The sequence below is a fragment of the Limanda limanda genome, chromosome 21 (assembly GCF_963576545.1).
Source record: "Limanda limanda chromosome 21, fLimLim1.1, whole genome shotgun sequence".
Taxonomy (NCBI): Eukaryota; Metazoa; Chordata; class Actinopteri; order Pleuronectiformes; family Pleuronectidae; genus Limanda; species Limanda limanda.
Window position 1 is genome coordinate 11,231,540 of NC_083656.1, and position 16,463 is coordinate 11,248,002.

The 16,463-nt window shown below is 44.4% G+C and overlaps 1 protein-coding gene across 1 annotated transcript; it reads right to left on the reverse strand.

Moving 5' to 3' along the window:
* Positions 1 to 642: 642 nt before the first annotated feature.
* LOC133027835 (liprin-alpha-3-like) lies at positions 643 to 15,702 on the reverse strand. Its single transcript, XM_061094978.1, is given in 32 exon segments — positions 643 to 695; positions 1,874 to 1,879; positions 1,921 to 2,083; positions 2,459 to 2,527; positions 2,701 to 2,876; positions 2,973 to 3,070; positions 3,158 to 3,333; positions 4,137 to 4,163; positions 4,627 to 4,689; positions 4,784 to 4,984; positions 5,090 to 5,171; positions 5,429 to 5,525; positions 5,635 to 5,783; positions 5,874 to 6,003; positions 6,048 to 6,346; positions 6,448 to 6,641; positions 6,743 to 6,887; positions 7,324 to 7,403; positions 7,505 to 7,567; positions 7,647 to 7,778; positions 7,885 to 7,968; positions 8,079 to 8,213; positions 8,462 to 8,555; positions 9,032 to 9,084; positions 9,422 to 9,514; positions 10,482 to 10,610; positions 10,770 to 10,844; positions 10,971 to 11,045; positions 12,249 to 12,413; positions 12,821 to 12,922; positions 15,370 to 15,554; positions 15,648 to 15,702. Coding segments are annotated over 32 exon segments (3,648 nt in total).
* Positions 15,703 to 16,463: the final 761 nt, after the last annotated feature.

The following is a 16,463-nucleotide window of genomic DNA, read 5'->3' on the forward strand; positions in this document are numbered from 1 at the left end:
GCAGAGTATGTTCTAGCGTCAGTCTATGTTGTAGAAAGAACACTTGAAGGGACGTGTCAGGCTATAATTGTCTCGATCTGAACAGGAATGCATTTTCCAGTTTTTAAAAAACCCACAAACTATAAATTCATTGTGTCAATATTGCCGTCTCACACTCAAAAAACAGAAGAGGAATTCACAAGAGGCGATGGTCACTTTCTACAGGATCAAACAGCATCATGCCACAACTATGGATGAAGGTGAAGTGAGACGGATAGAGAGAGAGAGAGACAAAGAGAGGGAGAGAGAGATAGAGAGAGAGATAGAGAGAGAGAAACAGATGAATAAACAAACACTCACTCATTATTTTATCATCTTTTCACAACTCATTCACTCAGTGTCTTTGATTCTTCGAGGCTCGAACGTTGTTTGTCATCTTCTGGTGTGTCCATCCGCAGTCTGTGTGTGTGTATGTTTTTTTTTTCTTCTTTTCCTTGGGTTTAAAATGGAGGAGGGGGGTCTGCAAAATGGAGAACACACTTGACGAACCCTAGAAGCCCCTGCTGAGATGTGACGTTTGATTCGGTGTTCACACGAGTTTATTTTTATCCGCAGATACCGTCAGTCTGCGAGGATGCTTCTCTCACCTGGTGTGCTTATCTTTTAGCAGGAATATGTTCTCACGGACGCCGACTCCCCCCTTGGACCAGAGTTTACTGAAAGAGAGAAACAGGCGATTAGTAAATGTAGTCAGTCAATGATGACATTATGTGTCGGCCCGCTGAAAAACACTGGAGAGAATTAAGCACATAAAAAAGAGCAGGGATCGAGTTTAACTGAATATATTTTGCTGGCCTGGTTCTCAAATGATAACAACATTATCTCTAAAGCTCATATCAGTTGATTAATCATGAATACCAAAATGTTCAAATAAAGCATAAATGGTGGAAAGAGGTGGTTAACAAAATCAGTGTCGCGACTGATTTTTTATCATTTTCAGTTTAAGTGCTCAGTAAAACTGACTGCTGGTGGTACTACAGACAACCAGAAGCATGTTATTAACCAAAAATTCAAATTCTCCCTTTAAATTACATTGTCTATCATTAAAATAAACCTTGGTTGTAAAGGATTGGGTAAATGTAGTGGTAGAGATAAATGTGCTGTCCATCCTTGCTGTCACCCTGGTTCTTTTAACTGACTGTTTATATCTGACTCATTTAATTTGCCTGTTACCTAAGCCCGGTTACTCAAAGCACCACTTAACGAGACTGTTGCCGAGATGACATTAACAAAGTCTGTTGCCGAGCTGACACAAACGTAATCTGACACCAAAAAACTTTGAGATTTCACAGCAGAGAGATTTCCTGTATTTCCTCATATAAAACAGATCGTCTTCTGAGTGAGGTTCCACAAGTCCAACAAGTCAAGGATGCAGATGAACAAGATAACATTGCTGAATCCTGTCCCAAAAGGAATAAGAGAATCATACATCACAATCGCAAAGTTTAAGCTGGATGTACAGCATGGAAGGTGGGACATGACAACATTTTTTTTTGAAAAATGGTCATCAGGACATTGTTCCCCATTCCTGTTTGAATTTTGAGGTTTGATTTCCATGCAACACCCTGATATCAGCTCTTTAAGGTTCAATCATCAAACCCTTTTGATCATGTTAGAGGTTTGCCTCTGGCTTACTTGTGGCCCAGATCTGGCCAACAGGAGTGGACCATCAATCCATGTAGTATATGTGGGCCAGATCTGCTGGATGTGGAATGGAGGCCCAATCAAAACACTTTAGCTATATCAATACTTTCGGTTACTTTTCCTCTACTGACTTTTTCAACTTGTGTGAAGAGTAAATCAGGTTAAAGTCATACAAATGTGCACGAAGCACCATCTCCTGCTGTTTCTGCGCCACAGATGGTTTTCTGTGCTCCTCACCTTCACTCTGCACTTTTCTCAGGGTGACAGAGGGAGTGGAGATGGCGGAGGCACGGAAGTTGGCAGGTAACGTTTCTGAGGAGTCGGAGGTCACTCCTCGGAGGTCCTTCTCCCGGAACATCTTTCTCCACGATGGCGACCGTGTAAAGGTTTTTGTGCCGTCCTGTTGATACTATTAAATAAAATCAGTGATTAACAGGAGCAGTGTTCGGATCAGGGTCATATTCATTATCCATCAGGGAGGTCAAACAAAGGAGTATTTGGCAAAGTTCTATTTGTTGTGGTATAAATACCACAGTTGTACATTTTTAGGTGTACACGCTGTAGCTTAGCAGTTAGCACTGGTGTAAACACAGCTGAACCACTTTGGCTTTCCAACAATTTCCCAGCAGTGCATGAACTGATGCCATAAGGGCGTCTCTTTAAGAGGAGGAGAGTTATTTCTGTCTCCTATTTCGGTGGAAATGAAAGTGCAGACATTGAAACATTTTTTCAAGTACAATAGACAATAGTTTAGTCAACAGATTCCTACTCCTACCTCATCTGGCCTCCTCTCTGTTCCCATGGAGATCAGAGTGTTGTACTCCTTCTCGAGGAGCTGCCTCGCCTGAAATAGATTGACAAAGCGGATTGTAAGATCTTGATTAAGATAATTTAGAAGTTGAGGATTAGGATTATTTGAGCCATAGCCAAACGGAAGCAGTTGTGAGACAAGCGCTCTACGGACATTTTTCCTTTATTGAGCTTCTACAAGTTGTCAGTGAAGGTGCTGCGGAGTACCTGTGTGTTCTGATTGGGCATCTGCAGGAGCAGGGCCAAGTCGGTGTAGTCGAAGGTGTCGTCTAGCGCCAGGAGGGCCCCGTGCACGCCGCTTTCCAACAGGTTGTCTGCATACTCCTTCAGCCCGATCGACTGCACCCAGCACATCACGCGCTCATTGGACCACACCATCACATCTGGGGAGAAACACCACAGAAAGTTCAGTTACAGAAATAGATTCTCTGTGTGTCACGTCTGGAGAGGAGACTCGCCCCATCGTCCGCAGGTCTTACCTTGATTCTGATGTTGGCTGTCGTCCCTCCTCCTCTCCAGCTCCTTCCTGTCATAGTTCAGGCGCTTCAAGCACATGATACCATAGTGAAGACTCACCCTGTAAGTGATTGGACACATTGCTTTAGTTTCTCGTCACGGCTGGTGTATACTGAAGAAATGTATTTCATTAATCTCTCTTTCAGACCTGTGGAAACTGTCCACCATTTTCAGCTGACCCCTCAGCTCCTTCTTGGTGAGATGATCCAGCATGCGGGCGTCCACCAGGGACTCCATGAAGTAGGAGCGGTACTGGGGGAGACCCAGGCTCGGCAGCCACTCGTTTCCCACCCACTCGTGGTTCATGTCTCCGTAGGCCAGGATCTGGAGGATGGAGAAAAAGTGAAAGGAACCAGATAAAGTGTTATTCACACTGTGGAAAATAATTAAAAATGGTCTGTGTAACAACATGGCATTAAGAGTGTCGCTCTTTATTTAATTTGTATGCCGCAGTTGGGTCGGCAAGGGTTATGAAAAACATCTCTCTGCTGTGACATTAGGTGAAAGGAAACATGGGAGTTGTAGGCTGAAATTCCAAAGATGACTATTTATAGTACAAACCCTTTACAAATGGTTTATTAGTTGTAAGTAACCCTTTTTTTTAAATTTTGATTTACTAATGCTTTAAGATAAAAGCAGTTACAGCCGGGAAAATCGGCCATGAATATGAGTATGATCCATCAAAAAGACCTGGCCTCAAACTCAGTGTTGAAATAATCACAACACGATTACTCTCAAGTTTTCCATTTAACTCTCCTCTTGTGATTCCAGAGTATTTCTTGTTTTCATTACACCCATCTGATGAGTTTAGATGTTCCCACAGTTCTCCCCTCCACTGACAGGAAGCAGACTCCGCTGACTCAGTTGTCAGTTTGCGTTAGGGTCAGGGAGTTTATACGACCTCATGTCAGTTTGTTTGGAATAAATAGTTCGAATAGCTCAGTGTATCATGTTTTGGGATTTGAAGCCATAAAACATATTAACACGTTTGTATACCTTATATGTGTATTTTTGTATTTTACTTCATTCTGTTTGTTATATTTGGATTTTGGAAATAAAGAAAGACACAGGGAACTACTATTTCATTGCATTGCATTGCAGTCTTCTGTGGTTGTGGTTTCACTCACCTGGTCCCAGCTGAACTCTTTCTGCTCCTTGTGTTTCGGGAAGAGACGGAATGAAAGAGAAAAGGAACAGAGAGTTGCAAAGAGAGGGAAACATCAGGAGGGGCAGTGTGTGTGTGTGTGTGTGTGTGTGTGTGTGTGTGTGTGTGTGTTATGGTGAATCAGTGTCAGGATAGAGAGAGGGAAGGCAAAGGGAGGAAAAGTTTTTTGTTAGTGAGTTAGAATTAGTTGGAGAAAAAAACACTACGTACAAAACAGATTTTGAGGGAATAGTGAGGGAAAGGTGAAGCCAAACAGGCCTAATCAGAGACAAAGAAAGAGAGAAGAGCTCATCAGTTTGTGAACTCTGGTCACATTTAAGTGTTAAGAGGCCAAAACATAAACCAATTACATGTCAATACAGAAAATAATGGAATTTCATGGTACGGAATCTACAGAATAAATGCAAAAGTCATGAAGTAAAGTAAATAAGTGATAACAAACTCAGCCTTACTGGTTTGGTGGCAGCAGCGAGAGACTCCATCTCAGCATGTGTCATCCATATATTACTGGTCGACTGTAATGAGAGTAAAATCACACATCTGTCTTAAATCCATGTACTGGTGTTCAGATTTAAATCAAACTTCTAGTTGTTTTTCACTGAGGCTTACAGAGCGAGTGCTTGCAGGTGCGGACGGACTGGTGAGGGAGACCATCTCCTGGATGGCCAGGCGGAGTTTCAGCCTGTGCAGCGGGTTGCTGATGCCAATCTCCCTCTGGATCTCCGTGTCCGAGAGGTTGGCCATGATGGCGCCGCTCTTCACGTTGGCGCGGCACGCTGCCACGTACCACGCGGGCATCCCCACCCACAGCTGGGCAAAGAGAGGGAAGACGTTTAAATGTCGCCCTCATCCGACCGGACTCATCGATCTGAGCTGAATTGATCAGTTTAAACGGGACAGTTTGCCGTGACGTACCTCGAGCCACGTGACGACAGTGGGGCCGTCCCACGAGGCGAAAGGCAGACCCTGACGACAGGCCTCCTCTAACAGGTCGTGCCTGGCAAGACGAGTGGAAAGACAGGTTTGACAGAGATTAATTTCTTCATATCTCTTCTTACCACTGTGTCCTTTTATAAATAGAAAAAATCCCACTGAGCTTGTGATACTGTGACATGTGTGCCTTGCAGCACCACCAGGGCACGATTAATAAATATCTCCACCTCACGCCTGGTTAATGTACTGCTGTGCAAATAGAGAGAGCCTATTGTTGGGGTTCACAGATCTCTATCCTACATGAGAAGTGTGTGGGCTCACTTCTTTTTGCTACGGCGGTCTTTTTCCACTGTTCCAGTCCCAAGTTTGGCCAGGCCTAGAGGGTCCGCAGAGCCCAGGTCATCAGACGGAGTGGAGGCTGAAAGAATTCAGAGGTTAAATGGTATATTTTGCTTTGCCATGATGACAACTTGTGCGTTAGACGACAAAACTGGCTTCTGTGAATGTGTCAAACTTGGTCATCTAACCCTGTGAGGAAGACTCGCGCCCAGGGGCCCCGATCCTCCCCTTTTCCTTTTTGCCAAAGAGGCGGCCGATTGACGACTTAATGCTTTTCTTTTTGCTGGCTTTGTGGAGGGAATCCTGGCTAGCAGTGATGGCGCCATCGGCAGAGAGACTAGGCGGACAGAGAGGGAGAAGAAAAACGAATGAACGAATGAACCCGCAAAAAGATGCTAAGCTAATTTCTTATTAATATTGGGCATACCTGCGGAATTCACGGTGGTCGTCGAGGCCGGCCCCTGGGTGAGTGTGTGTCATTCGGTCCAATCGTAGGGCGCGAGGTACAGAGGGAGGGTTGGAGTCAATCAGGGCAAGTGCTCGGCATTCATCACCATCTTTGCTATTCTGCAGGGTGGAATAAAGTTCAGTAGATTTACACAGCGCTCCTCAGATTGACCTCATTTAAAGAGCTTGTATCTCAACTTTCGACAAAGTACCTGTCTGTCCGTCTCCCTGGCGGGGGAGTGCGGCAGGCGGGGGGTGGAATGTCCAGAACTGGGCGGTGAGGGAGACGCCAACGTGGAGGAGGTGATGGAGGGTGTCATGTAGCCCCGCCCAACGCTGTCCCGTCCTCCCAGTGAGGAGGGCGGAAGAGGGCCGTCGAGGGCCACGCTGCTGACCCGGTTCTCGATCTCCTCGGCCCTCAGCTCCGTGCTCTCCTTCTCCTCCTGAATCAGCCTGAGAGAGAAGAGGAGAAAGTAAAACCACTAAGGGTGATTCTGCACAACCAAATATTTTTCTGTGAGTTCTGTTGTTGAGACGGACAGAGATAAACTAACTTGATCTCCTTGTTAATGGCCTCCAGTTGTTCCTGTAGCATGATGGCCAAGGTCTGTACATCTGTCTGTCCGCTGGGAGAGAGCAGCTCCGATCCAAACAGAGTCTCTCTGTCGTCCTCGTCATCGGAGCAGCCTCCGTCCACACCCCCGTCATACCCAGGACCCAGCATACTCCCGCTGTCCCAGTCTCCATACTGGAAAGAGAGGGAAAGATGCAGGGCATGAAGTCATCTCAGTAGAAAAATTCAACATTATCATCACAGTCATCAACATTATCTCAGCTTGAGCTCAGCACCTTGTTATTGTCGTCTCTAGACTGCCCCCAGCGGCCCCGGTGCGACCGCCTGACCACCACCCCACTATTGGAGTTGCTGTAACCGGCCGGGAGAGAGCCTCCGCCCTGGGGGTACCGCAGCTCTGAGGCGCTCCCTGGGAGAGATCTTCGAAATAGGGTGGAGGGAAGTGAGCTCACGCTGCCCGCCCTACGGTGAGAAGATCCACAATTCAACTGTTACATAACCACACGTGAAAAGACAATGTCCCAAATTCCAGGGAGAACAAAAGACAACAAACGCGTCTCTCTCTGGAAAACAAAGCATATTAAATCAGTTGCATCCATATGAATAAGATGTGTACACTATATTTGCATTTTTACCAGCCAGAACAATACCCTCTAGGTGCAGTATCAACAATGAGTTTCTAAAATAGATATTAGTTTAAGTACATTACAGCTACACATATATGGGCTCCGGCGGTGCAGTGTGCATAAAGTATTGTATTCCTGGGAAGATTTAGTTTTTATTCGGTCATTCACAAACTGAAGGACGTACTGTAGCGTTAAAAAAGAAATCCCCTTAAAGGTTCACTGGGGCTAACCTGGAATAAGAGGAGCCAGGCCGGCCTCTCAGCTGATCCAGCTCCACTTGGATTCGCTCCAGCTCCGCAAGCAGCGTCTCCTAAAATACAGAAGAGAAAGGCTGTGAAAGAAAACTGTAACAAAACTGGAGGTGTTGTAACCCCTGTAAGAACAAGTTAATTTAAAAAGGGGAATGAATACCTTATTAGCGATAAGATCATCTTGGATTTTCTTCATATTGGACAGTTCCTCTGAAAGAGCGTTCTAGCAGAGCAGAGGAAAATAGTGTTATTCTCCACTTTGGTGCTAAATATACTGCACGAGTGATTTGTCTGCTCCGTACCTTCTCCTCTAGTGCGGCCATCCTCTCTTTGAGGTGGAGCTGCAGTCTCTCGTTGGACTCAGACAGAAGCTTGTCCACCGTGTCCGAGAGACGTTTGTTGTGTTCGTCGTTCATCTTCTCCCTCTGCCTAGCCTGAAATGAAGCAAGGCCAAGAGACAGGTGCTTAAAGGTCAGTTCAAGTTTGTAATTTCATGAATAAAGAGCATGGAGTAAAGTGGAGCAAGATAAATGACGTTACCCTCTGTAGTTCTTGGTTCTTCTCTTCGAGTTGAGCCTCCATTTGCCGTAGCCGCTCCTCAAAGTTTCCGTGGCGCTCCTCTGCCTACATGAAAGGGAACATAAGAATATTTACAAATGCTACAAAGGTGTAGTCTAAGAATTATGGATGCCAATTAAAGCTTAGAGGACGCCTGTTACTCTGAGTCAAAGTACCTTGTTGAGAGCGGCTACTCTTTGGGCGAGCTGGGCCTCGATCTCAGGCAACGTCTCCGCCCTCTGCAGGGTCTGCTGGAGCTTCTGCTTGGCTTCATCAAGCCGCTCCTGTAGCTGTCTGTTCTTCTCTTCACTCTAGACACACAGATAGAAAACACAAAATCAGGCTGCTCACCATTGTCTTTTTTTAGGGATCTTAATTTCATCTCAAGAATCTTGTCATTTGAGAAAAATAAAGATTGAGATCTCAGGCTGAAAGAAGAAGGCTATTTCTCAGGAGCTAAATTTAAGAAGTGAGAGGATCTACAACTTGAGACATATTTTTCTAAATACTACAGTATCAGTACAGTAACAGAGCGGAGTATGAATTACTTGGGACTCACCTGTCTGTGCAGGGACTCCTTGCTGGCCAGTTCATTCTCCAGCTTGTCTTTGATATCATGGAGAGAAGTCGCCTCCCTCTGGGCACTGAGGTACCTGCACGCAGCACAAAGAGGCCATTGAATGTAAGATCTGTGCTGCAGCTCTTGACCGAAATAACAAATGTATATGAAATGACATGTTGATATAAGGTTGTGTGGTACATATGGAACAAGTACCTGATATAGAAATAGAAAAATCAACAAGTGCACTAATTTTAGACAATTGGGGCATAAACTGAGGCAGAAACTTTTTGCATCCATTTAATTTGACTCTCATTCGTTCGGCAGGAACTCAACATTTTTTTGCTTTTTGCACTTAGCTGCATTCTTAATGACAACACAATGCAAATCTCATTATGTAAAACAACCTGAGTCTGCACAAGGAGGTGTCAGGACACCCCTGCGCTACAGTCTCAGCCAACAAGTGAAACATATGGTGCATTCGATGTGTTCATTACGGCCGGTGTGTGAAACAAAAAGATTCTTGTGCTCATTATAAGGAACAGACTCCTTCAACACAATGACATTTACCTGCGTTCTAATGTTGTGATCCTTTCCTCCATGTCCTCCCTTTGGCAAAGAGCCTGAAGGAGACAGATATATATCATTAATAAGACAAGATACAGCTAAATACATGATGTAACAGCTTGTGATTATACATAATGGCCTGGTAAGAGAAAACAACTAGGTGTGTATGTATCTGAATTAATTCTAGACTTCCAACAACTGCAATAAATCAAAAAATAAATCCACCTCAAAACTCTTTAATTTCTCTGACTGACCTCTCGTTAAAAAATAATGCATATTATCATTTCTGCAACATATGCCCATTGTGTTCAAATATACACTCGCAGCCCCGGGAGCCGAGGGAGCACAGGATCTTTTGGCCGTGCAGGAAGAGACAGATTGGCACACACGGACCTCTTTCACTTCCCTTTGGAGCTTCTGATTGGCCTCCTCCGACTTCGTCACCTCCCTCCTGGCGGCCGCAAGCTGTTCCTCTATTTCCCCAACCTGACGCGGCACCACGGAGGGACACAAGAAGACACAGATTGAGCCCAACATGCCACAACACCCATGATAGATTACAAATGTCTGTCTGGTCGATGTAAGTCTATTGAAAACACTACTGACCGAAACAATACGCTGATTCTGAGATTGTGCATCTTTTTGTGATTCTATTTTCTCTTCAGGACTTAAATCCTCTGACCAGATGAGATTTTATTGTAAAGACACATATACAATTTGCTAACGATCAAATAGAATGGAGCTTGTTTATCAGCTGAACAGTAACAGACAATAATATTCCTACAGGTGTACAGTGAGGCTGATATAATCTGACACTTGCTCGTGCCAGGGCTGTGTCGTGCTGCAGCTTCTCTCACCATAACAGCATCCTCTCTTACATGCTAAGGATTAAATTCAACCTTAATAAAAAAAAATTGAACAGTCAGCTTACGATGAGCGCCAACGTCCCACATGATACATGCACACGCATTTTTCTGCATAGGTTAGAGCAGGTGTCGGATATTTCACGTGAGCGATTTGGATCAATTTGGTTTTTGCAGAATGAGAGAGTGATGAGAGTTGTGAGTCTGTTTTTTTAATGCTGCAAAGCTGCTGTCAATCAAATCGGACCAAACCACAGCCACACAGTTCTCATGTGAGAGATTAGCTGAGTCTTTGAGTTAAGAATCTTAATAAATTATAACGAATTATAATTATCATATATGTTGTAGTTAAGACTGCAATTTGTGACTTAACTTGGACTTGAGTGTTGGAGCCTCGTAGTTTTTTTGTAATAGGCCTTAACATATTCAACATTGATAACTCAACTAATTTAAGACATTGCATTATACTTTTTTTTCGCCTAAAACCCTGAAGTCGAAACATTGACTTTTAAAAAACATTGTCTCTCTGAAGATACAAACTCATATTGCATCTTCACTATAAAAAAAAAAAAAAAAAGGCATGCGCTCACCTGTCGGCACATGAGGGCCAGCCTCTCCCTCAGCTGGGAGAGTTCCGACCTCTGTCGCTCTATCTCTCCCTCTCTCTGTCTCTCCAGATCGTTGTCCTCCACGCCAGAGGAGGGGCCGTTGGGTAGTCGCTGGAGTCGATGGCGAAACAGAAACAATGAGGAAAAACAATCAGTTAGAGCCAGTTACGTTTGCAGCTACATGTAAATTAACTGAGATGAAGTCACGCTGACACAACATGAAACCCAAACAGCTAATTTCTACTGACAACAACTGGAACCATCACGCACAAAGCCCTCCCTTACATCTTTCCCGCCGTCCGCCCCTTGTTGACGTCTTTTAATTTGGTCTTTTAAAGAGATTACCTGGAAAGAGGGAGACAAGACAGGAAAACAGGCGATAAAAATGCTTTATTTCTCCTCTTCACAGCGTTCTTTATACCAAACTTAAGAATCCTTGAGACACATGAAATCATTTGCGTTGGATTTTACCTCTTGAGAAGACGTTGCAAGTTGATCCTCTAACAAGGAAACCCTCTCAAGGGCCACGCGGAGCCTCTCTCGCACCTATGTGGTGAGGCGACAAGAGGTGAAGAAGGTAGAAATGCCATCGAGAACCACAATTCAAGCTGCTTTTGTATAACTCAAATGATTTGCCTACAGTATCTACTTCTTCTGACCCTCCCAATGTCCTTTTAGAAGGAGCAAGAAAAAGTCTGAGGTGACAGAGTTGATTAAACAGCTCACGAGAGACCAAAATATCGCAACATTGCAAAGAGGTACAATGCATTGTGTTTCCCTTAACCCTTTGATACACAACATGGGTCAAAAGTGACCCGATGGAGTTTTAATTGTAAATATCTTTGCAATAAATTTATTTCATCATTCAGAATTCCAGGAATTCCTCAATTAACTTGTTTTTGATCATTACAAATTCTTATTTTTATTTGTCCTTATTTGCTTTTTTAATAAAAATTGTTTTTGTATCACTACCCCTCTAAGGCACAACATGGGTCAAAAATGACCCGTATTCATTTCACATGTTATTTCATGCATGGCTGTGCCTTTTTGCTATATCTTTTAAAATCTATTTATTTAATCATTTAATATTACAAAGTATTAATTAAAATATCTTGTTTTTGATTACTACAAATCATTATTTTAAATTTCTCTGTCTTAATTTTTGAACTAAAATGTTTTTTGTATTACTACATCAAGTTTACACACATGGGTCAAAAATTACCCATGTATGCAAGTGTGAATTTGATAGGAACCTTTGATTTGTAAATGTTTGTAGTTAGGAACATGTTTACTGTGGACAACTTTTCACATGCCACACTTGGCAGAACTACTACTGCCGTGCATGAAATAACATTGTAAGTCAATACGGGTCATTTTTGACCCATGTTGTGCCTTAGAGGGGGTTTGCATAGCTTGTGTATCAAAGGGTTAATCTGATGAGATTTATTTTCCTCTGAAGGGAAAACTTCAGTAAAAAGGGCAATCTTCAGAAAAGAAAAATATATTTCAGTGAGTGCAAAAAGTCAAAGATATGTGTAAAACTTCTACTTCCATTGTTAATTATTAAAAAAAACGTAGCCAGACTGTCTGTCGGATGCTTTGTCACTGAAAGCTATAAAAACAATTAGCTGAACGTTGCTCAAACGTACGTGGAGAAGAACTGCAGAATTGTATCACACAACTGGGACTGACACTGACTTACGATTGGTCGAGTGCACGTCTATGAGCCTGATCTACACTTTGACCCACCTTCTCATCTAGGGCCTTGTGGTGCTCAAACAGAGACTTGAGGGCCTTGAGGACTTCCACCTCGCTGGAGACTCCCGCGGGCGACTGGGCTTGTCTTTTCACCACCGTCATCCTCAGACTGCGCTCGTGGCGAGACACCAGACACTCCAGGTGCTCCAGCAGCAGCTACAGGAGTGGGTGGGAGGGGGGAGGAGATGGGGAGGTTGATGGTAGGTAGAGGTAAGAAAGGGAGTTTGAAGGACGGGGATACAAAAGAAAAACAGAGAGCAGGGTAAGGGGGGAAAGAGAAAGGGAATATCCAGAGGAGTGAAGGGTTTTAGGGGTGACAAGGAGGTGAAATAGGGCGATGAGGAGAGTGCAGGGTAGCAGAAAGGGACGAGGAGGGAGTGGGTGAGATAACAGAAGCAGATAAGGAAAACGAGAAAAGAGAACGTGGAGGAGGAAAAAAGGGGAGGGGGCAAAAAAATAGCAAATGAGACAGTGTGTCACACCCACACGAGCACAATGGGTGAGGAAGATAACACAGAGGCTGCTACAGTGCTAATAAGCAAAATGGCCGCTAAACATCTTACACGTGTGTTGTTTCTCTCCGCCTTGAGCTCCGAGATCTCCTCCTCCCTCTCCAGAAGGTGCTCCCGGCAAACGTTCAGCTCTTTAGTCAACACAGCAAACTCCTGTGGAACACACACACACACACACACAGACACACACAAGCTGCGTTCAGGGGCGAGGAAAACAAACTGTTTAAATATATGGGTTTAATAGTTTAAATGCTCTCCGCGCAGCCACTTGAGCTGCGATGAGAGTTTAAAGCAACAAATAATAACTCGAGCTCCACATCGCCATATTTAGCGACTCTGGAAAGTAATAAAACATAAACATAAATGATCACGCGAGGCTAGAAATATACACAGAAGCTAGGAACAGACTTTGCGAAACACCTGAGACCTGGAGGGACGTCGGAAGACGCACATGATGTAAACCGACATAAGAATCATGCAAATCACTGACACAGTTTCTATCTCTCTCTCGCTCATCCTCCTCTGTGAACTTGCATTCATGGATGGGTTACGTCACACTGTTACACAATGGCTCTGTACTGGAGTGCACGGGGGGAGACCCCCTCACCCCCCCCCATAAAAACAGCATCAATCCATGACAGTGCAGGGCATGGGTTTGGTCAAACAGGAGAACGTGTCATGATTTGGTTTTAAAAAAAGGAACAGAAACCCGTATAATTCCACGGGGCCATTGGTTCCTTCGTGTCTCCACATCCACGGCCTCAGCACGGAGGCACTCGCTGTTTACAAGAGTGACAATGATGTGCAGATGTTTACAGTTCAGGATCGCCTTATGATATGTAAACAGTCAAAAATAGACACACGTGAAGCGGTTCTGTGTGTTTGCATGGGGGAGGGAGGAGAGAGAGAGCCAGAGACAGAGAGAGAGAGAGAGAGGGGGATGCAGATGGTGACACAGTGGGTCCATTGGCTCCTGGCCTTATGGGATTCTTTCTTGCTTGGATAAGGGTCAGATTCTCAGTTGGCTTCCCTTGTCCCCTTGTAATTTTTTTTATATTTCACCACGCTCTATCTCTACAGTCTCCATTCAGTTAAATCTACATATTATAAAATATACAGTTCCTACTGAGTTATACAAATAGGAAATACAAATTAGAAAATTATTTTGCCTTCTTGTGTGTGATGTTTTGTACTGGGACCAACAATCCAATTGCTATATAATCATATAGAGAAGCCAGAACTGGAAAATATGTTGCATTTTTCCCTGAACAATGGAAAAAAGGATGAATCAATGAGCAGAATTGCCTGGGAGTATTTAGCATACGTGACCTTGATTGCGACAATAGCGCATTCAAGACAACGGTAACAACAACTGTTCAGGGTTGTGTATACTGAGTGAAGTTTTGTGTTGTATCGGCGTTCCTGCAGCCGGTCTTGCCGCGGCTCAATTACTGCAGGTCGCTTTTACCCTTTCAGAGAGAAGACTGCGACCAGCACCACCACAGGCCGAGCGAACATACCATTCCAACAGGCAGGCTTAGAAAGGCCACAGCACTATATTATTGATAATATCCAAAAAGAAATGTCATCCATGGGCTTTTATATAGTTGTACGACATTGTATCCACTCCCTGTACCCTACTCGTCCTTTACCATACATGACAATATCGAATGTTCTTCAGTAGAGCAGCATTAGGGACTATGTTGAAATGATGTCATCATTTTTTCAGTCCTCTTCCACATTTAAACATTAAAGTTAGATCTAAAAAGGCAGTAAAAATACCCCTCTGACTCTCCTTTCAAAGAAACTAGAAACACAAAGATTTGATTTTAGAACAAGACGATTCAGTGTCGACTTCTAAAAGACAAAATGTGCACAAGGAGCCGGAATTCACTTGAGACACGTGCACATACAGTTGATACACTACACGCAAGCTGGAGAAAATATAAGCAGGCTTTCACATACAGTGATAAAAAGTTGAATCAGGTGTGACAGCAAGCTCTACAGACACAGTAAACACAATACACATGTTTAGTGCTGGAGAGAGCTGCTTGTTTTATAGCCGTAGGATAAAATCTTCCAATTCCAGTCATTATTAATAAGCTACTTCCAACCGCAAACTAAAGAGAATCCATAGAAAACCTAGTGTTCATTTAAGTTAAGCTGAAGCCATGAACAAACATCATCTTCCAGTGTCATTAATCATCCGCTAACAACATGGTCAACAAACACAATGAAGCCTGATTACACAATAAGGAGAAAATTGCATATGCAACTTGGACAGAACAGCCAGAGGATGACAGGAGCATAAACCCACTGCATTAGCGAGAGAACTTTTGAAGATGCGGAAGGGGAAGTATTTAACATCCACTTTCTCGCTGCGTCTCTCTCTGCATGAAGTGTCACAGCAAAGGCTTACTGTCTCATGAGCTCACTGCACAATGACACACGCTCACACATCACAAGACTCCCACAGCACAGAGGATACACAACGTTGCCTCCCGAGGAGACGCTTGCATCGCCAAATCACGCGGTTTTCGCCTCCAAACTCGACTCCACGCACACGTTGTAAATACACACATGCATGAACACAGTTGTACCTGTGGCAGAGCGATGGACAGCTGCCTCTGGAGCGACTCCTTTTCGTGGCCGAGCTCGCGGAGGCGGAGCTGAGCCGTGCCCAGGCAGTCCTGTGTCTCCCTCAGGTTCTCCAGGAGCCTCTCCCTCTCTGTCAGCATGTTGACCATCAGGGACTCCAGGTTCCCCGTGCTGCCCCCTTCGTCTCCTCCGCTCCTGGGCTCCCTCCCGCCGAAGCCTCCGCCCGCCGACGCACCTCCAGTGCCCCCGACCCCGGCCCCAGCAGGCGAGGAGGGGCCACCGCCGGTTCCACTTCGCCCATCCTCAGAAATGGTGGGCATCACCTCGCACATCATCATGAGACCGCGGCGTGGGTGTCAAGTTATCAATGAAGAAAAAATCTAAATGGGGGGATTGTGCGTGCAAATTGTGTCTTTCCGTGCCTTGCTTTTTTTGTGTTTTTGAGCTTGTACTAAAAGTGTGATGTAGAAAATATAAATCTTCACTCCTCCAAAAATATCGTTCCTTTGGTCATGTCTACACGTCTTCTGGTGTGTATTGCCTTTGTGTATTTCTCCGGCACTTCTCCTTTGTACGTGTTTGCTCACTTGTCTTCCCTCACAACGTCCCGACCTGCATGGCAGACGATCAGAATGCTTGCGTGTTCCTGCGTTATGCAAGAGGTATCTACGGGGAAGCCATTCTGTGGGTGGCTAGGATTGGCGGAGGGTGAGGGAGGGAAGGGGGTCGATGGGGGTAAGGAAAGGGATAAAGGAGGCCTGATGCTCCAAAATTGTGTCCACGAGGCAGAGCTCCTCACTGCACCACGGGTAGGAGCTGAAAAACAAAGCAGGCATTGCATTAGATCCCCCTCAATAAACTTCACTGTGCATTAAATGAGGAAGGACGCTGCAAGCAAGAGATGTAGTTTGAGACAACACAGGCTAATGTAGCTCTATGGAAATGTGACAGTAATACCAACTGATGGATTGCAATTAGCATTTTTACAAAATAAAGAACATGTTGACTTAGTGAATGTAATAATGTAATGACAACCCCAATAGAAATCAAATAGGATCTGGATCTCTGCTTAATACATCCACTGAGCCTTTTGATC